Genomic DNA, 26,201 nt, shown 5'->3' on the forward strand with positions numbered 1-26,201 from the left:
ACTGCTGTCCTTGGACAGTTTGATCTGGGCCAGGCAGGTGGCAAAAGTCCTGCCCTGGGAAACCATCTCAGCCTCTGTTGATAGATGCTGAGTCCTGAGCATTGGCCCATCCCAAACAGAACCCACCCAGGCACAGTCCACAGACTTGTATAAAAGGCTGAAGAGAAAGGGGTCCACAGCATCTCGGGAGACCTAAGGCAGGCTTGCTCACTTGACTTAGGAAGGGAAAGGCTGGAGAGAAATGGAGACAGGAGGCCACTGCTTCTTTTTCCCCAGAGTTAAACAGGACAGTCCCCCTGGGTGGGGGAAGCTAGCCGGCTAGCTTTCATGCTCTGCTCACAACTAACAAGAGAGGGCTAGACAGCTCTGACATACTCTCCAATTCTCCAGGCTGTCCTCCCCCAAGAAGAATGAGGCTGAAGAATAAACCAAACAGCAGCCAAGCTGAGGTGCCTCTTGCCTCAGTGAAATAGTACTGGCGAAGTCTCTTGTGAAGTTTAGGGCTTGAGAAAGCAGACAAAGAAAAAAGGGACTCAATGGCTGCTAGGTCTCCTTATTTTATTCATTCCTGCCTGGAGAATCCTTCCCTCTTCCTTCTCCTTGGGTGACTGTCACAGCTCAACCTGAGCCTGCCTGGAGCTCTGGCCAACCCATTCACTTTCCATCTCCCTATGACAGTCACAGCTGGGGGTCATTCATTTTTTTGTCCCAACACTTGGTTCTTATTACCAGATGCTGAGCCCTACTGTGTGCCACCAACTTGACATAGACCATCTCTAATCCCCACTACAGTCCCGCTAGGTCAGTACTGTCAAGCCCAAGGAGGCTGAGGACACTCACATAAGTACAAGATTACTTACACTAAATTGTTTCTACTGAAGGACCCGGAAAATGCCGGCAGCAGCCATCTCTGACTGAGCACTCACTAAATGCTAGACCCTGAGCTAAGCACTTCATATGCATTACCTCTTATCATCACACAGACCCGCAAGGCTAGCGATATTATGAGTTGCTCATTATAGGTAATGAAAGTGAAGCTCAGAGAGGTTCAACAATTTGCTCTGGATCATGCAATGAGTGACATAAGCAGGACTCAAACTCCATCTGATTAACTCCAAAGCCTGCACCTGGCTGTACATTGTCTTTAAATTACTTGCGCTGAGGGCCCAAGTGTGTTCCTGTGCTTTGGGTACACATCACCCAAAATGATCAGGGTTTGGAAGGCCAAATACTTAGTCCTATGAAGAGAGTGCAGATAGCCAGGAGTGTATGGGCAGTTTTTGAGCAGGCTGATCCCCCACATGCAGTGCTCAGATTGCTGTCAGATTGCTCCCCAGTTCTTATCTGAACATCTTACAGGCAGAGGCTTTAGAGCTGTTTTGCTAATCCATCCATCCACCTACCTGCCCAGCTAGCCAAACATCCACACACCCACCCGGTAACTGCACACTTACTGTGTGCCAGACACTGTTCTCATGCAAGGAGCTTATGGTCTAGTCGGGGAGACAATGAGGAAGCAGGCCACCATAACTTCAGCATAAAGTTCTGTGTGTCAGAAATGACAGAGCTACAAACAGGGGCATCTAACATACTGAAGGGTCAGGGAAGGAGGAAATAACCTCTAGGCTAAGTAAGACCTGAAGGATGTAAAGTTTGTTCTAATAAAGGGGAGGGCCGGGGAGCAGATGAGCGGGACCCAGAGCAATCCTGGGGCCTCAGGGGATGGACCTCTCTAAAACGCCCGGGTCTCATCACAGTCTGTTCCCCGCTTGCTCTCTGACTCAGCCACACTCCCTAGCTCTCTGTTTCTAGAACAAATGAAGCTCATTCTTGCCTGAGGGTGTTTGTGTCATTCCTTCTACCTTGAACACTCTTGCTCAAAGTTTGCATACATGACTTTCTCATATCAATCAAGCCTCACCTCCACAGAGCCTTCCCAGGCTACCCAGACAGAAGAGGCTACTCCCGTCCAGAGTCCCTCCCACATTGCATCACCCCATTTTCCTGCCTTCATGCATAGATCATGATGGAAAACCATCTTGCTGACTAGTCTGCCTGTTGATGGTCTGCCTCACCAACCCCACCTGAGAGTGCACAGGACTTGTCTCTCGCCGTGAGTACTGCTGCATTTATCAGCATTGTTTACAGTGCCTGATGCACAATATGCCCTAATAAATATTGGTGGAATAAAAGACTAAATGGAGGAATGCATGAACAAAAGCACCCAATTCAAAAAGTTCCTTATGGTTGGGGCATAGAAACTGGGGAATGGAAGGGCATGAATGAGCCAAAGGCATCTATAGGAACCAGACCCCCAGAGGGCTCAGAAATTGGCTTTTATTCCAAAGGTGTTTAGACTATAAGTTCCTTCAGGCCCAAGACAGGATGATAGTTACAACAGAGACCACAGAGGTTTGGAAACTGAGAAAAGAGAGAAGTTTGTTTTCCAAAGGCCCTCCTATATGAGTTGCTTGTTGGTTTCACGGGCTGTAAAGGCAAGCTGACTCCTTGCTCAGTGTTTCAGCTCACCAGGACACAGGCATCCATAGACAAGAGAGAAAAGGCAGTCCAATGGGAGGGCTGGGAAGACAAATTTCAAGAACTAGAGTCAAAACCTGGTAAGTAGAGGAACACGGGAATGGGGCAGAAATTCTGAACAGAAAGAGGTAGAGAGAGGGCTTTAGCAGCAGTGTTTGCTGTGCCTCACAGCACGTGGGGTGGGCTCTCAAGGGACCCTAAAGCCTGTGAGGAAGCAAGAGGACAAAGGGAAGAGGTACAGTGGGCACTCGGCTCTAGTCCTGGGTCAGAGGATTGATGTAGGAAGAGGAAGGTGACCAGTAGGCTGCAGGGAGCCTGGGTTGTTGAAGCACAGCCACAGCTCACACTGCAGGGGATGGGCACATCCTGGCAACGGACAGAGTGCAGTTTGCTCACAAGAGACTCATCAATGGAATCCAGAGCATTCACAATGAAACTGGAAGGGTGTAAAGAAAAAGGAGCCAGTGATATTGATAAACCAACCCTATGGAAGTTGGCATATCTGTTACAGAATATCTACTATGTCTTAGGCATCACGGTAAGTAAGCACTTTGTATATTCATTTATTTAATTTACTATTTGTAACAACCCCATTAACTAAGAAAAACTGAGGTTTAAAAAGCATTCTTAATTTGCATAAGTGACACAGCTAGAAAGCAGTAGAGCTGGAATTTGAACCCTGGTCTATCTGACTTCAGAGACTAAGCCCTGGGAGAAGATACTTAAGGTAAAATAAATTGATAAACTAAGTGAGAGGTGAATCAGTTGACCTAGCTATTGGTTATGTGCACCTCCTTTACTCCATCCCAACAAGTCATTTCCCCTTCCTTTGCCCATAGTCCCAGTGTTTACTGGGGCATCCACCCCTATCTCACCTTCAGTCTCCATGGTATGCTTCCCAGAAATGAGGCGTGTATCCCAGGCTTGTGCCAGTCAGCATTTACATTCCCTGGCCACAGTATAGGGGTTAGAATATAAATGCGATCTACGCCTGTCTAATCAGAATTGATCTCAGAGCTCTTGAATAAGACTCTGGCTCTTTCCTGCTGGACTTTAACCTTACTGACATGAGTCTTAGGCTTCTACAGATATCTTGCCACCAGATCCTAGATCTGCACAGAGTTCAAGAATAATTTCAACCCAGAGGTGGGCAGAGCCTAGAGATGGAGCAAATGACTTGTAATTATATTGTCTGAGCCTTGAATCCAGCTATTTCTAAAGCTGTATCTATCTTGAACTTTTCAGTGACATGAACCAATAAATTCCTCCCTTTTTAAGGTAAATTTATCTACATTTTCTGTTACTGGCAATCAGGAGTCCTAATATATCACATTCATAAAGAAAGCCATCTGCCTATATGAATAAAGATAGAAGTAGTTGGGTGAGAATCAAGGCAGGGAGAGAAAGAAATGCCCTTTGGGGCTCCAAATTAACAGGGATGGAGGTTTTCCAATGCAGATCATATTGATGAGTAAGATGATCCACTGATGAGATGGAGTAAAAGAGAGGCAAAACAGTCTTTATAACAAATAATTCCAACTAACCAAGTGTCTGAACATCTTATTCTGAAAAAACAGAACAGTTAGTAAGTCTAGATTTGCTTGGCTGACAATTTCATCTCTCAGGAAGTTCAGAGAAAATGCTATTTTGCCTTAATTCTGACTCAGAAGGTAGACAAGTTTTTTATTTTGGTGTTTTTTAATTTTTTTAAAAGGAAGAAACCTTGGCAGGCATGATTATAGGTTTTAAGAGTTTTTTAAGAGAATAAGAACAAATATTAAAAATTCAGAGAATATCTTAGGACAATACAATGGCCTGAGAACTTAAAAGGGAAGAAGGCCCAACAGACAAGGGACAGAGAGCCCTTCTAAAAGCAAAATCTGATTAGTTCATTACAAAATCTTCAGGTAAGAAAAGGTTTAAAAAACCCAAATCTCAGCTAGCAAATTAACAAAGCCTAATCTCATTCTCAGGTTATCTTTGACCCAGTGCCCTAGTCAGTCATGAAGAATTGAGCAAAACCGGGACACAAGAATGAACCTATTTGCTCTCACTCATAGAAAGAAACCACTTATAACAACTCAGGGAGCTCTCAGAGCTCAAGTGATGAAAGAACGTGCATGAGAAATGGAAGGTGGGGCACAAGCCCACAGTGCACAGGCCCCCATGAGCAATGGCACTAGGGCAACGTCTACAAGAAGCTGAGTTTACCCACTTAAAGCAAAGCAAAACAAAAACTTTCTATTTCTCAAAGAATCAAAATAAAGGAGTGGAGGCTTTTAAAAAAAAAAAAAGGAAGACACAGGCATCTCTCCTTGGGGAGGATGACAGCAGCATAAATGAAGCTGAACTTTGCAGCTTTTAGATTTAGTCCCGTATCTTCATCAAGAAGAAAGATCACTACCATGAAAAGGTAAGCAGCACTGGTTAAGAGAGACTGAAAGTCCAAGACAGGAAGGAAATGGGAAAGGCCGAGCCTCCTGTGGCTGAGCTCAAAGCCGAGCTGCCAGCGCCCCAGGGCCCTAAGGGAACCTGGAGACAGGCTAAGATACCTCATAGGTGATCCCTGAGAAATCAAAGAGAACAGGAAAAATGCCAGTATATTAGACACTGGCAAACAGCATCATGATTTTCAAAAGAAAAGAAAAGTGGATTCCATTAACCACAAGACTGGACAGCCTAACACCAATCTTTGCAAGAGGCTAAGCCACATTCTTAAACAGGCAGATTTCAGAGCACGGAGGAAAGGAAGCACCAAGAAAAGGCAAACAATTCAGTAGAAAAATGAACAGAGGACAGGTACCACCAATTCACTGAGGAGAAAACACAAGTGGCCCATAAATATAAAAGATCCCCACCACTGTGGACATACATAAAATACCCAGATACTACTTATCTACACAGTGGCTCAGCAAACATTTAAAAGATTGATAGTATCAACTACTGGCAAAGATGTAGGGAAATGAGCACTCTTATTAGTGGAATATACAGCTTTCTTTAGAGGGCAATTTGGTGGTATTACTTACAAGTAAAAATGCATTGTGTTTTGATCCAGCAATCTGGAAGATTTACACATGCACAGGCTTGTAAAAGGTTTTTCATTACAGGATGACTTCTAACAATAAAAGATGAATAAACTATCCACGTTTTGGCACAAACTGAAATACATCATGGTACTATGATACTATGAAATACCATACAACAGTCAAAGTTAAGCTGATCCTTATACACTGACAGAGAATGATTTTCAAAATGGTATCACTCATGTTTTAAAAAGCACGAAAGACACCTATATACTTCTTTAAATGCATGTATGTATATAAATGAATAGAAAATAGTTTAAAAGGATATCCATAAACCTGATAACAGAGATTATTCTGGGAAGGTGATTAAGGATATCTTTGTCTTTACCTTTTGTGTTTCTATAATAAAAATGTCTTCATTTATTGTATAATTAAATATTTATGTATATATGTAATTTTAAAAAAAGAATAAAAAGACTAGGAAACAGTGAGCATTAGGGACCAGCATGAGCACCAGGAGTAGCGCATATCAAACCCACCCAGTTCCCTTCTGGGATGATAAAGGAAATGCCAATGTCACGATGGACAGATTGCTGGCACATTATCTGCAGAGCCTTTCATATCATCATCTTGGACACAATAGAAAAATTCAGGCTGGGTGATGATGCTAGGAGGTAAGAGTCAAACTTAACTGAATACCTGTAGTTAAGACTTACTGATTCAGGGCCAGGATGGAAACTTCCAGGATGGTCTTTGTCCAACATATTCACTCATTCTTTCAATCTCTTGCTCACTCAACAGACATTTGAGACCCTGCTCTGTGTTGGGCATGCACAGGATGCAAAAATGATCCCTGCATGAAGCCTTGGATACTGACAAGTAGACAGATGGAAAAAGCAGTGTGGCAAATGCTCGACTGAGGTGCTACGGAAGCTCCAAGGGTAGGGCCTGACCCTGGCCTCTTGCAGGAGGTCACTCTACACCAAAGGTCCGCCAAGAAAGAGAGCATGAAGCTACCAAGTTCCACCAACACCAAAAATCACATACACATGAGTTGAAGAAGCTGACAAGCTAAAAACACACCATGTGAAATCCATTTGCAGTCACTGAAAAACCCTGCCTTTAGGTTGTTGGAGAACACCCTTTTGTTCTGAGCCCTCATGAAGCCCATCGTCAAGGAGACCTCTAAACAGACCAGTGTGCAGCAGTGAGGAGTGGGGCCCCTGTCATGTGAGGGGTGGCTGGAGACACACCTGACCTTGCTGGGCTCCCCAACCCTCTCTGAGCCCCAAACTCCACTCATTCTTCCTCTGCTTTCTCTAAGGGAGTTCCCACAGCCAACAGACTCGGGAATTTCCAGATCCCTGAGTGAACCCTTGGTTTGCCCACTTGCAGAAAGGGGCAGCTGGATGACTGCCCCGCCAGCCATCCCCGCCGCCCACCTCGTGGCAGTCTCTAGCACACATCTGGCTGGTAAGATCTTTTTTGTCTGTCCTCTCCTTCCTCCCCAAGGTTGTCTATTCCACCACACATAAGAAAAACTGAGAAACACACACACCAGGTTCCAAGGCTTGTATCCCAAGCAGTCATTTCATCTCCTGGGCCTTTGTGTTTCTCTGTTTAATGGAGAGAGTGGACTAAATATCTTCCAGGAAACCTTCATGCTCTGACGGGCAACATGTGTTAGCTGTGTATGCATTCCCCTCCCAGAAGGACACACTGCTAAAAACGACTTCACAGACAGGGCAATGCTTACTATGTGTGAGTGAATGGTGGAATTCGGGGAACCCAAGAGTTCTTATTCCTCGCATAGGAAGCACTATGACAGGGACCCTCCATCAGGACTGACCTCTTCAGTGATGAGCGAGACAGCACCTGCGCAGCCTGGTTCATGGCCCTGACCCATGCATTCATGTCCTCCTGGGTGTCGGCGCTGAAGTAGTACGTCCTCATGCCCGACTGCTCGGCCTGAGAGCCCCCGCTGGAGCTGTTATAGATGAGCGCTCGCATCCCCGTGTGCACGGCCTGTAAGCATGAGATGGAAACCCAGGCCGGAGAGGTTACTTTCCAAGGGCACATTTGAAATGAGAGCACATTTCACTTCAAGGAGCAAAAAACAAGGAGACACTCTAGCCATGATCTCCCCTCTTCCGGACTAAAAGCCCAAGCCCCCCACACCTGGAAACTGTCATGGGCTGTATTTCCTTTTCTTAGCACAGCTGGGCCCAAGACTGCTGTCTGTCCTCCACAGAAGTCCGCCAGCTGTACCTGTCTCCTACTCCTCTTCACTCCTGCTCTAGGAGGGACGCACAGTCAAGGCTTATTGAAAAAGAGACTTTTCTAAAACCCACACTCTGTAAAAGCAGACTGTATGGACTCTCTGTTTCGATTCTTCTGAAGCACACAATTAGAAGGAATGAGTCAAAAATCAGCTGCAACAACAGGTGTCTTGGTGCAGATTCTCACTGTGCTTCCCCACTTGGGCATGAAACGTGATGTGTGCCTATCAAAGAAGGTGTTATTCTATTTCTCCAAAAAGGCACAAAGTTGGACAGAGCTGACATTTCACCACAAATCCTTGCATACCCATTATGTGCTAGGAAGCCTGAAGGTGCCTTCACATGCGTCCTTGCAAAGAGCCTGTGAAGAGATCCTGAGAATGACCAGTGAAAAGCAACAGGGATGGTCTGTGAACAAGACTCAGGACCCGTCTTTCCTCTTGCGCTCTGGTAAGCAGGGGCCTTTCAACTTTGCAAGGAAAAATGCACCAAACCCACAGAGGAGGGTGTAAAAAGAGGAAGCTTTCCAGTGTCTCCTGTGTCTTCTGGGGCCTTGCATGACTTTATCTCACTTGAATCCCAATCACCCTGAGAGGGAGGGACAGTATCTGTTTACAGATGTGGCAAATGAAGGCCTAAGTAACTGCTGCAGATTTCTATGCGTGGTAACAGATTATTTACAGCACTTATCACCTAGCATTATTAACTTTACACCATTGTTTGTTTATCATCTGTCTCCTCCCCCTAGAATATAACAGTGCCAAGAGTTGGAGCCAGGTCTGTCTGCCTCTGAGCCCAAGCTTCTCTGTACAATGCTCCTTGGTCCTATCCAGAAGCATGATTATACAGCTTACTGGTGGAATAAACTGGATCCAGAATGAAAGGCAGACCCAATGCAGGGTGGTAGTAGCTGAAGGTTGGGGTGGCCTCCATTCATGATCTTAGCAAGATCTTCTGGATAACTTGCTGCTTCACCTGGCACTTTAATGTTATAGGGACGGCTTCCTTCTTTAAACCTCACAAACCAACCTCTGCTAGGCTTAAGCCTTTCTTCTTTAGCCTCCTCACCTCTCTCAGCCTTCACAGCACTAAAGAGAATTGGGACCTTGCTCTGGCTGAGGCTCTAGCTGAGGCAATGTTGTGCCTGGTTTGATCTTCCACCCAGACCACTCAGACTTCCTCCACTTCAGCAACAAGGCTCTTTGACCTCCTTATCATTCGCATGTTCAGTGGAGTTAATTTCCTTCAAGAACTTTCCCTTGGCATTCACAACTTGGGTAATTTTGGTGCAGGAGGCCTAGCTTTCAGCCTGTCTTGGCTTTTGACATGCCTTCCTCACTAAGCCTAATCATTTCTACTTTTGATGGAAAGTGAGAGACTCTAAAAAAGTGTGACTCTTCCTTTCACTTGAACACTTACAGGCCATTGCAGGGTTCTTAACTGGCCTGACTTTAATACTGCTGTCTCTCCGGGAACAGGGAGGCCCTGAGAGAGGGAGAGAGATGCACAGCAGCCAGTCAGTGGGGTGGTCAGAACACACACAATATCTACCAAGTCTGCCATCGTAAATGGACTCACTGTGCAGTACCCCATAACAGTAACAATAGCAATGTCAAAGGTTATTTATCACAGTTCACCCTAGCAATAATGAAAAAGTTTGAAATATTGCAAGAATTACTAAATGTGACACAGAGACACAAAGTGAGCAAATGATGTTGGAAAAATAACATCGATAGACTTGCTCGATGCAAGGTTGCCAAAACCTTTCTTTAAAAAAAAAAAGTATCTGTGATGTGAAATGCAATAAAATAAGGTCTGCCTGTATTAGGTGCTATCCACTGTCCCAGGAAGGAGTCCTCCTATTTTAGGAAGGTGGAGATGTGGCAGTAAGAACAGAATGAGAAGGGACTTGAGCATGTCTTACTGTGAATCAACAGAAATTCTTGGAAAACTGCCTTGGGACAATGACCCTGTAAGTCTCTCCCAGACTCTCTACCCTGCCATAGAAGGTCCTGGGACAGGCACTCACCCCAGCAGATAAAAGGCCACCCACAAGCAGAGGGAGCCCTTAAGAGTATCATGGGGGGAGCAGGTCCCTGCTATACAAGATTCATGGAGCGAGCCTTGTCCAGGAAATCAACATGGGACATACTTCAAACATGAGGAGTTTGCATGTCTGCCTGCAGTGGGCCTGGGGAGTTAGACCCATCATTACAAAGGACTTACACATCTCACAAATATAACCACAGTCACTGATCAAACTGCCAGCATGCACTGTGACCAGCTGCCCTTGGCTCTGAAGAACAGGGGCTCAACTACATCCTGCCTGTGCCTGGGCATAGCAATGTATTTACTGCAAAGGCAAGAAGTGCATGGAGCTCCCCATCCATCTGGCCAAGTGACCTGAGTTCAAAGTGCCATAGTCTCATCTTGTAGATGCTCTCTCCCCTCTGCTCTTCACTTTCTACCACAAGCCTACCAGGTAACTTTGCATGACTGAACAGAAATCTCGAGGCTATGCCTAAAGGAAGCGAGGAGTGAGCAAGGAAAAGTTTACCTAAAAACATAATGCCCCTGGGATACAACTGCTCTCCTGGCTCTGAGGGTTCAGGTCTTGATACAACACCAGGAAGGAAGCTGGAATGCTCACACGACAAGCCCTCAACATCAGCCATTAAAACAGAGAGACCTAGGTGGGAAATACAGGAGCACTCAAAAGGCCAAGCCCCGTCAACTTACTGATTCATTCAACAATTGATCATTGACTGTTTATGGGGAAGGCACTGCACTAGAAGTTGAAGGGACAGCCTTCAACAAGGCCAAGACAATGTACAGCCAAGCAGAGAAGAAAGGCCACAGACAAGTACCTCCAATGGTAGTAGGGCTCACTAAGAAGTTCAGGACGCTTGAGAGAGGATAGTAGGGACACCTGGCCCCACCTGGAAAGGGACTTACCTAAGGAATGACACTTAGGCTGCCTTCTATGTAACAAGCAGATATTTCTGTAGGAGCAGCATAGAGAGGACATGTAGGACCCCAGGAGGGGACACGGGTCAGGGGGCCACCGCAGGAGGGCAGGCAGGGCCCAGAAGAAGAGTGGACAGAGCGTGGAGAGAATAGCAGGTAGCGTCAGCGGGACTTGGTGATCCCTGACTGCGAGCAGTGAAAGACGGCAGTCGTCAAGGGTAAGACTCCAGGTCTGACTTACCATGACGCTGGCACCTGTTTGTTGGGATTAAGACAGGAACGCCTCACATCCAGCCTTCGGGCTGACTATGAGCAGCACAGTGAACTGGGTACAAACTCGAGCTCCTGGAGTCAGCCTGGGGTCCATGGTGGGCTCTGCTTCTTACCCCACAGTAACCCTGGGCCAACCTGCTCAAGCTCCTCGTGCCTCTGTCTCCTCATCTTTACAATGGTACTATGGGTAACAATAGTGCTTACCTTGTAAGGCCATGGGAAGATTCAGCGAGATAATGCACACCCATTACAGCACAGTCTGGCATTTGTAAGGCTCAACTATGTCAGTTGATATTCTTATAGGAGCAGTGACTTGAAGGACCTAAGGTGGCTGAATGATGAGCCTTCTAGAAACTACAGAAGACTCTTCCCTGCCCTCTCCATCTCTAAGTTACAGATGACTAAACATGAAGGACAAGCAAGCCTGAAACCATCATAACTTGGGAAGTGGAAGCAGTGTCCCTGACTACAACTCCTACCACCAGTGACCGCTGCACGTGGTCTCTGTTTGCAGAAAGGGACTAGCCCCATCTATCCATCAGAACCAGCTGATGGGCTGGTTTTCCTGGTGAATGCTCTAGACGGGTAAATCTACCATCTACAGCGCAGCGACACAAGAGCTGTACAGAATGTACAGAAGAAGGTACCTAACTTCTCCAGAGGGCTCTAGGAAGGCTTCCCGGAGGAGTGACTGCTGCAAAGACCTGAAGGACAAGTAAGAACTGGAGGAAGGGCATTCTGGGCTGTGGCCAAAGCTCAAGCAAAGGCCTATTGGTCAAGTAATGTCCTGGGGCCTTTAGGTAACAGTACATGGATGGAAAGTATGAGATGGGAGTGGCTAAAAACGGGGCTGGAGAGGGAAAGCTGTGGCCTTGTAAACCTAGCCTGGGCTTTATCCTGTAAGCAATGGGGAGCCACTGAAGGGTTTATGGTGGGAGTACAACCTGAACAGAAGTGCAATTGAGGAACAGCGTGGAGGACAGATTGGAGGCTGCAGAGGAGTTTGAAGGCTGACACAGCACTTTACAGTGGGAAGCACTTACTACATGTTACGCATTGCTCAAGCAGTCAGGTGCCTGGGGAAGGGATGATGGCAGCCAAGACAGAACAATGACAGCAGCAGTGGAGAGGAACAGATGGATCCGAGAGATACACAAAGCACCAAACTGAGATGTGAGGGCAAAAGGGTGGCTCCTCCGTGTCCCTCCTCCTGCCCTAACAACCCCACACTGGTGCAGATGCTAGAGCAGAAGCCCCAGGAAGGCAAGGACTTTGCTCTTCCCATTGTTGCATCCCCAGCATCTATATCCAGCCGAGCAGAACAACAGAACACAGTAAGAGTTTGCTGAATGTAAGTATGTGAAAAACCATGTTTCCTGGCTGGCCTTCAGCCAGGATCTAAACAAGGGGTCTTACCCTTTGGGGAGGCATGAACTGTTTTAACAGTTTGGTGACTCCTATGAACTCCTCTCAAAATGTTCTGAAGTCCAAATAAAGGAAATATATTGATATATAGTTTTATATTTTTAAAACATTTTTTAAATGCTGTGATATTGTGATGCAGGTGCTTCTTTAATCATGCATTATATAACAAATGTACTAGTAACTATTGTAATGTCAATGCGGTGATGAGCATAAATTATATTTCAACCCACGTTCAACAACCACAACAAGGCATGAGGGTGCCCCTGGTGCCCACTGGTGGCCGCACACAGGTGCTGCTTTCTGCTATTGCCTGCTTTCCTAGTCCAAGGGGGTGTCATAGGCCTAAAAAGAGGAAAGATGTGATTTCTCCACTGACACCTGGAGGGTGTAGACCTCAGGTTAAGAACCCTGGGTCTTGACAGAGAGAATGGCTCAAAGGGAGGCACTAAAAGCTTTTTCCCCATAGAAGATTTTTGGACCCTTTGCTGTCTGGGGATGTTTTCTACTCCAGATCCTCATCTGAGGGCCCAAGGTTGTTCAGAAATGACCAATAGGCCAAGGGTGGCAGTGCATCCCAGAGGGGCTTTCCAGGGAGGTGCCCCAGGGGAGCCGGCGGAGCAGGAAAGGCCCGCTGGTCAGGGTGGGGCCGCATGTCTCCTCGAGGCCACAGAGCCCTGCTTGACATACTCTGCTGTGGGTACAGACCCGGCTACACCACAGGGTCCATCCAGCACTCAGCCTCCCTGGTAATGTACAGGAGCTGCCAGGCTGCAAGCACAGCTGGAAAAGAAAATCAAGGAGAGGACCGAATAAGCTTTCAGGCTGTGCCTATCTGCCAACACAGATACTCTGAACAATCTCAGGCAAGGTGCCCTAGCAGTACTCAGAGACTTTCAGCTCTGGAAACAGAACTGACATCACAGGCAGACGTAAGGCCCAGGCCAAAATACTGTGCACGCCTCAGTCTGCGCAAGAGCGTGGATCCTGAAGTGTCCAAGAGGCTCTTTGGCCAGTTGTCTAGAAGAACGGTGCTGCAGCCCAAAGGGCATGGGGACTCCTCCTGCACCCCAGGAGACCACAGCCCTTCCTGCAGAAGCTACTGACCACCACACCTGTCTGCGGTAGCTTCCCTCTGCTCTCAGACCCTGAGGAACCCTCCCACCGAGATCTCCCCACGCACATGCATATCTTCTGTCTCCAGACAAAAGATTGAGGGAACAGTCTCAGTGAAGTCTAAGACAAAAAATTTTTAGAAGACAAAGAATCTACAACACATAAAAGATATTTTCCTAGAATCTATTTTTACACCTCCCAATGGAGTGTTCAGATGAAATGTATATAGTTATGATTGGTCACTTTAAGGATATTCCAAATGCTGTCCAAAAAATCACAGATAACATCATTAACCCAACTGTTTGCCTAGTAGCAACACTCAACCCTAGAAAGCAAGGTTTCTGAGGAAGACTTTCAGGCTGCACAAGAACAGTCTGAAGCCCACAGAACACAATGTTTTCAGAACCAACAATAAGCACGAGATGCTCCTGAACTGTTAATAGCAAGAGTTTTCCTAAAATGATAACAATAAACACTGATTCAAATCACCTCCCACCTCCTGCAATCTGTGAAAAGCAGAGAGGAAGAGAAAGAAATCACCCTTCCTCCCTGACATGCATCTGAAAAAGCACAGAGTTCACATTTGAGTTCTGTCTCCATCATCTTCCAGCTTTGTGACTCTGGGCAAGTTTCTTAAGCACTCTGATCCTCGTAGTCCTCACAGGCTCCCCAGAGGCATTAGGTGAGGTAACATGGATAAAAGTACTTCTCAGATCATAAAAGATCTTACAGATTAAAGGCAATACTGTATCAGTCAACACGAAGTGGGGAAGGATCCCAGAATCTTCAACCCAGAGCAATTCTGGAGTCACCTGCTATTGTGACAGACAGGGGAAAGAGAAGGGCAGCTCAAACCTGTCAACGAAAACGCTGAAGCATCAGCTCAAGAGGGAAAGGTACAAGGAAGATGAAATGGACTCTCCCACCACCACCACCACACTGGGCTCTAGAACAAGATGCTGAAGTAGGCGATCACCCCCCAGGGGCTCTGTGGATGCTACATACCAATGCTTTCCTTTAACTCTTTCAGGGAATGTCTTCCTCTCTGGTTTCCCATGGTCCGTTAACTACCGCTGGCCAGAAAACTTCTGTTGAACCTCTGCTTGAGTACCTACATCTAATATTCATCTTGGACTCTCAATAGCGCAACAACCAAGCTATATGAGCAATGGGGACACAAGCCCTTTAACCCAGCTCAAAATGCATGTCATTCCCTCGTATCTTGAGCAGTATGACAGGGTGTCTCGCCATGGCTACTGGCACCAAGGGCCACTTGCTTTGGAGCTGAGACTTCCACTCCGACTGCCAGAAAGTGGACCTTAAACCTACCCCACCCTCTCTATCTCTAGGGGAGGAATGCGTGGAAGTCAGCAAAGGAGATGGCCTCAGGATTCCCTAATTTGGGGCCTGAGCACCACCTTTCTAGCACCTCCACACCTGGCTACAGAGTCCATCAAAGGACTGCCATCAACTGTCATGAGCCCACTCACTCTAAATGGAATGACAGCAAAGGAAGTAGAAAAAGGGTTTTACTGGTGAAGGGATTTTCTTGGAAACCTTCAATGATCCAGAAAATAAACCAATATTGATTTAAATTGGTTTACAACAAGTGGAAAAACCTGAAAATCTCTTCAATATGCAGGCCCCTAGCCCTCAATGTAAGCTTTCATGAAATAACTGATACACATCCACTGTGAGAGCCCAGTACTTGAACCAAGGGGTTAGATACTAGTCTGACTGGTTGTGTACAGTGATAAGAAAGCATGAGAAGGGCTGTGTTCACAATACAGTCACAGCACCATTGGCCATAGGAAAAGAGGGGTCTAAATACTTCAAGGCTAGGGGCCTCAAAAGCCCAGATAAAAATGGAACTACTTGTGATGTGATTTATTCTTGTTTAAGGAATTTATACCTGTGTTAACATAAGCCTGAAATGCTCTGGCTTCTTAGCTTCTCCCTCCTCTTCACAAACACAGCTGCTTTCATGAAGCCATGTTTGGGAACACAAAGTTTCTTAGGATGGACTTACTGCACCCGAGAGGGGGTATACCTTAAAGGAATACTTGCGACTTATGCGATCTTCAGGGGCCACAGGTGAGATCACGTAGCTGGGCAGAGGGATGCTCCCAAGGACCACTTCTTCTCGGCTGTCTTTGAATAGAAAAACACATCAGAATAACCTCTGTGGCACCTTCTTTGGCATGGCCCATCCACTGCTCAAGTTCAGGGGTCCCTACCCCTCCTCAGGGCTATGGCAGTCACTATCCAATCAGGTGCTCCCTGGGGAACCTTTGTGCAAATGCAGAACTACACAAGTGAGTCAGACGGGCCACTCCCCTGCTAACTCCTGAAACAGGCATTGTACAGGGTGTGTGGGAACACAGAGGCAGGAGTGCATGGTCTGCGGAAGTTGAGAAGGCTTCAGAAGGTGATATTTGAAGTGTTTTAAAGGATGAGGAAGGACGTTCTGGGCAGAGCAAACCTCACAGGTAGTTCAGAGCATGTGTGAAATATCCTACCTTCCACATCTAACCTCTTCCTCCTCCAAACCACCTTCATTATGGGAGGTAGCTTTGCACTGACAGAGTTGGTCCTGTCACTCTCCCACTCAAAGGCACTTGCTGACTGCCCACTGGATACCGAACGAAGCCCAGCTTCCCCTGCCCGGTCAGCCCTTCTGCAGTCTGGCCCTTACCCACCTCCTGAGCTTTATCTCCTAGTCTGTCCTCTTGCAAACTCACTCTGGCCTTACAGGTCTGTCATTCCACTCACTCTCTTCTCTTTCTAGAACTCTGCTGCTTCCACCACTTGTAATGCCCACCTCCCTACTACACACAGGCAGAAGTCTACCATCTTTAAAAGCCCAACTCAAGCTCCATCAAAGAAACCTCCCCAAACTTTCCCATAGGTATTAACTTCCTGCTCCCCATGGATGCTTTCTAAAGTACCTATCACTGCTTGGCCTTGTCTTAAAAGTAAGCTATTTCCTACATATTGTGAGCCTTACTTCCTTCTTATTATTGCATAGCACCTAACTCTGTGTAGCAGGACTCCATAACTGTTCACATGGCCAACTCAACTCACCAGTGCCCATTCAGCACCACAGCATAAATCCAGATCACAGGTTACAAATTACAATGATTTACCTATACTTCCTGCCTCTCCAGATTGTGTCAAAGCTGTGCCTATGTCCCAAATGGGGCCCAAGCTGGGACAACTCCAGATCTTGAGACCCTAAGTAGCAGGCAAACTGGATTGATTTCCACTCAATAAAATGATACTTCCCATTCTAGAACTGGTAAAAATGAAATCACCAGCCATCCACATATGTAAAAGCAAACACTCTGGTGGGTCAGCAGGTTATTAAATCAGCTCAAGTTACTGGTCCAATCACCGGGTTTGAGAAGAGCACCACTTGCATCACCTCACCACCCCCTCCAGCACAAAGAGCCCTCAGTGGCCCAAGCCGTGGCTCACCTTTATAGTAAAACAAGCAATAATCAGCAAGCACAAACCATCTCCTTTTCCACAGCCTCATCCCAGAACTGTCCTGCAAAGCAAAGCAAACTAATCAGGGCAAGAGCTGAGCATAGTTCCCCCTCCCCAGTCACGTACAACCTGACTCTGGAGCCAAGACTTGCCCATATTCATTCTTTCTTTCGATAAATTAATGAATTTTTATTGCATAGCCATTCTTTGAATAGGGTATTAAAACTGAAATCAATGACAGTTTATCCCCAGGGAACTTTTTGTTGTTGTTTCCTGGAAACAGATCGACATATTATAAGCAGCCTTCTTTTAGAAAGAAAAATGTCGATTCAAAAATAAGTTCTTCCATGAAGAAATCAGCTTTTAACAAAAAGGAAGTTATTTATTTACTTAGGTGTTGTATTGTAAAATACCTTCACTTACGCTGATTAGAAAATTGATTCTCATAATATAGAACAAGTTTTATGTTAGCTAATTAATCAACGAGGCAAAGTTCTCATTTCACTAAGTACTTTATCATAAGGGACTGATTTTGCTGTGTATTTTCCTTCCAATTCAGTGTAAAGAGAATTGGGATGTTCTTGCTACCAAACTGTCTTAGAACAAGACTCTGTCTTTCCTCATCTAAAATGTAAATCATTACATTTATTAAAAACATCTTAGGTGAAAACTTTTTGCAATCCCTTCCCTCTCCTTACACATTTCAAAGGAGTATCCTTTTGTTTAATAGGAATGGGGAGACAAATGGAAAAAGAATTCAAATACTCAGGTAAGAAAAGAGAGTAAAAACAGCTGCGAAGGAAGCAGGTATCACCAAGAGAGGGTGGTGCCGAAGGGGTGTCTGACAGAAGAAGCTAGAGAGCTATGGGATTGGCCATGGGGAACAGAACCAGATTTCAGAGACACTTTTAGGGATTCTGTGTAGTATGCAATGCAATGCCCTCCCCTGTCTTCCCATAAAGGCTTTAGTAAAAATTTACATCATTGCTCTTGGAGTTTGATTTGTGTGGTTTTGGATGGTATGATCTGAGCAACTGCTGGGTGATGATATGCCGTGTGACAGATGTGTCTGCTTCCCCTGGCAGACTGTGAGTTCCTTCAGGGCAGGAACCACGCGTTCTCTGTCTCTTTAACCTTCCTGTGGCAGTACTTAACATGGGAGACAATGCATGGATGGAAGGAATGGATGGCACGGAGAGACAAAGGGGACATGGTCTCTGGCTCTGGGAGCTCACAGCCTATCCTTGACCAGAAAGAGAACAACTGGTGGTGAGGACAGAGACGAAGGGTGGCCCCTGTGACTGAATGGATGTTGGGGAGAAGGAGCAGGTGATGTTGTAAGGTCTTTAACCTGACTGCCTAGAACAATGGTGACATCACCACCAAGATCCAGAAAAAGCAGGTTGGGAGAAAAAAGGGATGAGGAGACAATGAGGTGAGTTTGGCTAGGGAGTTAGATGGTGTGCTAGACTGGGGGAGAGGGAAAAATAGGATTTTTTTCAGCCAAATGATAACAAAGGCTCTTTGACATCAGGAAGGCAAGTGCTGGCAGAGCTGAAGAGGGAAGCTATAGCCACTGAGCAAACAGTCCACTCATAAAACGAATAGCAAATCACTCAGCACAGTGGGTGGAATCAACCTGCCTCAGACAAACTCAGGAACAGAAAGCTTATTATGAGTCTGCTCCCAGCTCCCAGGGACCAGGGTAAGGAAGGGACTCAGCAAGGGCTCCACCTCCCTGCCCAGTCACCTCACCTGCTTGTGCAGCCAGCCCCGCACAACCACTGGAACACTGAGGTTCCTCCGAATGGCCTGGTCTCTCTTGCCAAAGCTGTGGACTTTACTGCTGGACTTCATGATCTAGAAAACAGCAGGAGGGACTTAGGACGGCACAAAAATGCACTTGTATGACAGGAGGGCTTTAGATTCCCTCTGCCTTTCTGCAAGTGGCAGCACTCTTTGATCAAAAGAATAGCAAGAAAACAGGGAACAGGCATGCACATGGCCATAAGCATTCTAATTAAAAGCCAAGTGCAAGACCTAGCAGGCTTCTCTGACTGGGTCACAGAAAAAAAAAATTTTTAAGGGATTTTTCAATCAACTTTCACCAGCAGCAGCTGGCCCTCATACATCCTATGGCTTTCTGGAGTAAATCCACTATTTGGTCACAGATTCTGCCTATTTCCAGATATTTAACCCTCCTCTCTGGGTTCAGTCCTCAGGACTCCCCACTTCTCTACAATGCTGGTTCTTTTCCTGCTCCTCAGGCAGTACTCCCACATACTGGGCACAGAAACCTCTGAGCGCTTCTCAAAGGCACCCTTCCTCAGGCCCACCTGCCACAAATATCACCAGGCAGTCACTAAAACACACGTGAACAGGGGTGTGGCCCTCCCAAGACATGCCAGGAAAATGAAGAATGCATCCAAGGACCCAGATGTCAGTCCTGGTTCTGGAGCAGCTGCCTGTTTTCTTGGACAAGTGACATAACCCCAGTCGGCCTGAATTTCCTTACCCCATCATTTGGAAAGAATACTTCTTACATGTCTCCCTCACAAAGCTATAGCAACAATCCAATGGGCTTCTGGTTACAAAGATCAAATGGGCTTCTGCAAAATATTAAGGAGTGAAAGAAGGAATGGGTGTCCAGAAGCTTACCTTGGGGCCAGGCTTGGCCTCCACGGTGGAAGTGGTCCCGGCTGTGGACGTTTCACTGACCATGCTGGACGGTCTTTGGTTTCGCTCCTGCTTTGACATATGTGGATTTGGCCTGTGGAGAGATAGGGGAGTCCAGAGCGTAAGTGCCAGGCTGCGGCAGGAAGTGGAATCTGAGATTTATTCCAGGTTAGAACTCGTTGACAAGCTTTAGACAACTCAGGACTGGTCTGTTGGAGACACCCTGACCCCTGCCTGCAGCCAGAGGGCTCTAAGGTCTAGCCTACCCATGCACTTCAGCGAAGCAAGGGGATGACAGGTGGACACACTTCCACTGCCTGACACCCCACACAGGGAGAGAGGCTGCCATTCCTACCTACTGTCCTAAGGTCCCCACATGTACTCTTACTGGGGTGTCTCTGCCAATTGCTCTATCGGATGGGCATGCAGAGTCACATCATTCTTCACAGCAAGAGGAATCCACACTCCCTACACACACACACACACACCTCCATTTCCCTGGCTCCCAAAAGCTTTTTATAATTAGTAACAAGAAATCACTTGCACACACATCCACACCCCCAGATACACACAGAGAATCACTTACATAAACGCCAGTGGGGCTTGCCTCCCAAAATAGACTACTCAACAAAGAGTCCTATTCTAGGAACACTCCATTTGCCCCAAAATAGAGCCAGTGGATATATTAACCCCTTGTGCCATACTTGGAGACTAGGAAGAAATGAAGCATGCTGGGGTCCCCAGTGAGGATCGGTCAGGATGTCTCTACCAGCACCCAGCGACACCATGCTCCCCACCCAGAACTCCGCTGGCCCTACAAGGGCCAGCACTCTGGAAACAGCCTGCTGCGGCCAGCATTCAAGAGATACTCTGGAGAACCAGTCTCACCTGCCTCCACAGAGCCCCAGCATTTGCCAGTCTTTGAAAACAGCAGTGGTAGCAAATAACTTCACAAAATGCCTGTCCCCAAACAGCTGGATGCCTGACACCCAAGACTAACTCCAGGATCAGGAAGCCTTCCTCACAGGGTAAGTCCCAGCATTCTGTGGCTGGGTTTTGCCCGCTGCTCTGATGTGCAACAGGATCCTGGCAGCTGCAGTAAACTGAGGCTCTTTCCCGGAAGAATGGAGAAAATCTGGCCCAGGACCCTGAAGAGATGCAGATGGAGATGCAGGATCCAGGGAGACACAAACTGGGGAGGAAGCCCTCTGGATGCCGCTCCCCGGGCTCACTTTGACAGAGTTACTACAAAGAAAATCCTGTTTCCATTGTGGAGATAAGCTGCTTCCTTCAAAAACTGCTCAAAGGATAAATAATCCTTCTCATGTCCCGAGATAGAGCTCCGATAGCCCAGCACCACGAGGGACACTCTCCACAGAAGCAGCCGTGACCACCACAATCTCTGGGCTGTGCCAGCAGCAGGACCGCTCCGGCGGGCAGCAGCTTCCCATGGGGCCAAGCCTGGACGTGCAAGTGCCACCAGGCAGAAAGATCACTGGCTCCTTATCAGCTCAGGCATTCAGTCTGGCTTCCCCGCCCCCGGCCTCCATCCCAGCCAGACTTTGTTACTGCTCCCCACTCCGAGAATGTCACCATGCTCAGCCCGCACACTCTTGGCAGAGGCTGTGTGCACAGAGATAATCACAGAGCGAGGGTGGAGGGGGCTCTGAGAGGCTGCCTTGTCCAGCCCCTGCGCCTCCAGGCAGAACTATGCCCAGAACGTCTTCCTGGAACCTGGTATTGCCTGACTTTTCACATTTCCAGAGGTGGACACACAAAGAAGTCTCAGGTCACCTTGGTTATGACAGTTGTATCTCTACGCCCAAATTCAGGACACAAAGTCCAACAATAAAAAAAGGTTTGTTTGGGATCTTACCAAATTTAATTTATGCCCATTTAAGATACTGATGGAAATTTATTAGAGAGTATTTGAGAAATAAAAAAGCTGAAAGGAAGGAAAACAATCACAAGGTCCTGCTACCCAAAAGAAAAATTATTTTTAACATTTGGTATATTCTCTTATATGTCTGGGGGGTTTATTGGAGGGTGGAGAAGAGGTGCTTTATGTTTTATATAATTGTAATCATACTGTACTTATAATTTTGCATCTTCATTTTTAAAAACGTGTTGTAATATAAACATTTTCTCCATTATTTTAAACTCATCCACATCATTTTAAATGATTACATCACATTGCATTTTCTAGATAAGCCATTGCTCCTCGGTGGGGCAAAGAAAAGACTATCTGAATTTGTGACTGAACCAGGAAATCCAGGACAAATGGCCACTTTTGCCAATTCTGCACCTTACAATCTTGAGCTCTAACTGTAATTATCCCCCTGCAGCCTCACTCATGTGCCCTACCCCCACTAGCTGCGGGGATACTGGCTGGCCAGGGAGCTCCTCCAGCCAAAACTATGGGAAGATAAGTGTCCTGCAGCCTTGGGTGGGTGAGGAAAGATGGTACAATCAGCACCTCGGGAGCCAGCCGCAAACAGATTTCATCCAGAGAAGGACCAGCTGCGGCCCCAACATGGAACACCAGTGAGGGTGTAGGTATGGTGGCAGTTGTGGGGGGGGGGGGTAGGGCTAGGGGAGGGAGGAAGAAACACATGAAGAAACCCCATTTTTCATGACTACAGAAACACCCCTAGAGAAAACTTGCTTATCGGAAGGTATGACTTAAGTCCAAACTACTCTTCTCCTGGGGGGTGTCCCATGGTGTCTGCAAACAGGGAGTGTGTCTTCAGGAGAGCTTCCCTTTGGGCAGGACCAGCTCCCAACTCAAGCCAGACGCAACCACTACCTGGCGGTCCTGGCCTGCCTCTGTAACAACAAGGCATGCACAGCTGCCCACTCAGCTCTGCAACAAGATCTGCCTTCAGAGGGTGCTCCTCTGCATCTCCTCAACATGAATGATGATCGCCTGGGTCCTCCAAGGGTGAATATGACTTTTGGAAGTAACTAGAAGTTATCTGGAATCACAAGTAGTTTTAAAAAAGAGGGGGAGCAATGGTCATGTTTGAGGCACCATCTGGTATCCAAAAATGAGGCTGCAAAAAAAAAAGTCTCAAAAACAATCTTCTCGCTTGGCTAAACACCAGACTCTGATGGAAGCTTCTAGAGGTCACTTACCACACTGTTTTGAGCAATGGGAACACCAGCGGTACACGTGTGTAGCCTCCTGAAGAGGCAACATTGAAAGCATCACCATTCACCTGGATGTGGGCACTCTGGTTCATTTGCTTCAGCCTTCCCGCCTTACAGGTGTGCTCCCCATTTAAGAGCCTGGTGGGGTATATACTCCTGGCAGGTTTCGCCCAAGAACTGTGCCCTCCTCCAGAGCGGAGCCTGGGTCCCTGAGCGAAGCAGCTGGGAAAGGTGGTTCAGCTCCCAGCATCAGGTCCTCAGGCATGTGAGTCATGCAGATGACTGAAGAAGAGACCCAAAAACCTGCACACGCTATGGAAAGGAAGACATTAAATACAATCTATTAACTTAAAAGCCTGTTTGCCAGGTTTCTGTGCTATCTGGATTCCCAAAGTACAGTGGGATGATTTGAACAAAGACTTTTCTTTCCTTGACTTGGGCTACATGAATGCTGATTATTTTGCTTGGGGCGGTAGGGGGTTGAGGTGGGAGTGCTGGAGCTAGAGTTTTAACTCAATGGCCTCCCATCTGAAACAAGCAAAAGAATTTAGGATTAGACAAACATCAGTCTGGAGAAGCCCAGTAGGAAAGTGACTTCATTCTACTCTAAACTTCCTCAAGGCTGTGTCAGGTGAGCCTGAACAGGCAGTCACTTTCTCTGTCCCTCAGTTTCCCCCTCTATAAAAGAAGCTGTTCCACTTCCTACATATCCAGGAGCAAATGCATAGAACGCTGACAGATGTGAGAAGAAAGGGCAGTTATAAATTCAGAAACCATTTTCTTCTGTTGGGTCTGAGTTTAGTTAATGGGATCCTCAGCTACATCTCAGTCAACATCATAATCTAGAGCAGACTGAACTGGGATCACAGCAAGAACCCTTCCCACCCTTCTCTGTCCCCGTAGGTAGGTCCCCTAGCCAAGTATCACCACCCCTCAGGGACGGTACACAAGGTCAAGCAAGCAGGACTGGGCTGTACCTGTCCAGGCCCTACCGTGTGCCAGGTAGAGGTTGCCTGTATTATCTTACTTAACCCTGCAAAGCCAGTTTTACCATCTCCAGTTTGGGAAACTGAGGCTCAGAGATTACTGACTTGCCCAAGATAGAAGCTGGACTCCAAAACTTGGGCTTTGCTGGAGGAACCCCATCCCACAAGCCCCAAGATCTGACAGAAGCAGGCTTTTGCTCTTCTCAGATCCCCCAAACTAAGAGGATCCTGGGGTGGTGGAAAGATCATGAGCCCAGAATAACTGAGTCTCAACAAAGCTCTGCAGCTTATTGTCTTCTTCACCAGCCCCATCACTTTTCTGGGCCTCAGTGGGGTGAAAACTACTCTCATCTCACCAGGTGGTTATGTAGATTGAAATGATGCTTTGAAAGTAAAGCATGAAGCTTTGCAGTCAATGAAAAACACTGTTTGTGGCTGTTACCAGTGGTGACTCCAGAATTTAAATCTCAGGTATACTTTATTTCCAAGGCACTTCTCTCCAGAAAGTTCAAGGAGCCAAAAAAAAAAAAACTTCTAAACAACAATCATTTCCTATAAAAACTTTATCCGGGGCTTCTTTAAACTATAGTAACCCTGTGGCTAGGAGATTGGTCTCCCACTCTTTCCTCAGGAGAATGATTATGTCAAGAGTCTGCAAGGCTGTGCCTGAGAGTTTAGAAAGCTATGAAGAACCAGGAATCTCTTATTGAGAACACGTCATTAGATGACACATATATTCCATTAGTTCCTGGAAAAATAGGCTCTCAAATTCATGCTCTGTCCTCAAGGATTCTACCCAGAGGACTCAGTCCAAATCACTGCTATGAGAGGAGGAGTATGTGAGCAGAGGCCCAGTCACAAACACCCAGCACATTTTTAAGGCTCTCACACCCACTACATACGTAAGGGGTTGGGGGACAGCAATGCACACTGAGAGGCAGGAATAAACAAAAGTTCTTGTCCCAAACAGGCAGACATATCCACACCTCCTCTTCCCAGAGAAAGAGATACACACACAGACCGTCAACACTCAGTGTACACTCCCAACACCCTGGGGGAGGCTGTCTGCCATGGGTTTTCATTCAGCAACTGTGGACTCATCACTTAACTATGGCTTTCTGTGTTCTTCCCCCTTCCTCCTCAGCTCCTCCCTCAACCACAGGCTTCAGTTCCTCACCCCACCCCATCCCACCTCGGGAGCTGGAAACCAGCCCAAACAGCACCCCTCACCTGGCAGGCTCCTCTCCCTTACCCCCAAATCAGGCACTGCCCTGAGTCCCACCCTGCTGTGGGACCCAGGGCCAGTCTCTTCCACTGTCCACTCTCCAGGCTCCCTGTCTCTATCTGTGCCAGAGGGCGGAATCCATATCTAGACCTCTACTGTTCCTTCCACCCCTGCTTTGCTGTTTCAGAGATGCTACAGTTCTAACCAGGCCTTTGGCAAGCCCTCTTCAAACCTATCTGCTTATCCTGGCTTTCCAGGCAGCAACTTAAGATCTGGGCACGTTCCAGACCAGGGGGAGGTAAAAGAAGAGGACAAGAAGGGAAGTCCCGGGAAGAAACAAAATGAGTGTTTGTAAACAGCAGCTTCCCCTCCACACACAGCAAAGCCAGCACAGCTGCATGTTCACCCAGCACAGAGCCAGAGACGCGGCAGCTGTGTGGCAACGACAGCAACACTGGGCCAGTGCCCTTCCAATCGTCACAGGTCAAGCCAACACCCAGGTGTTTGAATGAACTAAAGACACTGTCACCACCTCTTCCCCTACCTGTGACTGCCACAAGTGCCGGCTCCCAGACCAGGAAGGAAAATTGAACAGTCAAGTTTCTGCATCTGCTTGCCAGGTGTTTCCATTTTGCCTCATTTTTTCTGCTGCCATGGCAACCAAATGCAACAGGCAAAGCTAGCCCAATACTGTCCGTCTGGAGAGGCATGGCGCTGGCTGCATCTGATGCAGATAGCAACACCTCAGCCTCACAGCACAGGGTTCAGCAGGTGAGCCAGAGGAAAGATTCCTCCAGACCCCTCCGAACTCACAGTTGTCTTGTACCTCCACCCATATCCTGTGCTCTTAATCTCGCCCTGTGAATTTGTACTAATTTGTATCTGCAGGAGGAAGGGACACAGCCCTCTCCCAGGAGCAGGAGGTAACCCATCCCCAGGCCCATAATCTGCACATGGCTTGGAGAATTTTGCCCGGCAACCTGCAAAATAAGAGGTCCCCAAAGAGGTCAAAGGTCAGGGAGGTAATTCTTACCTGCGGCAAGATACTATCTTTTTA

At 47.0% G+C, this 26,201-nt stretch overlaps 1 protein-coding gene across 17 annotated transcripts in view; it reads right to left on the reverse strand.

The window, feature by feature from the left end:
* Positions 1-26,201, reverse strand: part of PLEKHA7 (pleckstrin homology domain containing A7) — a 199,901-nt gene that overhangs the window by 50,157 nt on the left and 123,543 nt on the right. For 16 of the 17 annotated variants that reach the window (XM_073216265.1, XM_073216275.1, XM_073216263.1 and 13 more), the window contains 5 exons: positions 19,766-19,877; positions 18,863-18,967; positions 17,096-17,168; positions 15,669-15,769; positions 7,411-7,586 (listed from right to left, as the gene is read on the reverse strand). In XM_073216265.1, the coding sequence (XP_073072366.1) occupies positions 7,411-7,586; positions 15,669-15,769; positions 17,096-17,168; positions 18,863-18,967; positions 19,766-19,877 (567 nt within the window). Of the gene's footprint in view, positions 1-7,410; positions 7,587-15,668; positions 15,770-17,095; positions 17,169-18,862; positions 18,968-19,765; positions 19,878-23,001; positions 23,182-26,201 lie in introns of those variants that run through there. The other variant, XM_073216274.1, reaches the window with a different exon arrangement.

Source organism: Manis javanica, chromosome 11, assembly GCF_040802235.1.
Source record: "Manis javanica isolate MJ-LG chromosome 11, MJ_LKY, whole genome shotgun sequence".
In the NCBI taxonomy this organism is placed as follows: Eukaryota; Metazoa; Chordata; class Mammalia; order Pholidota; family Manidae; genus Manis; species Manis javanica.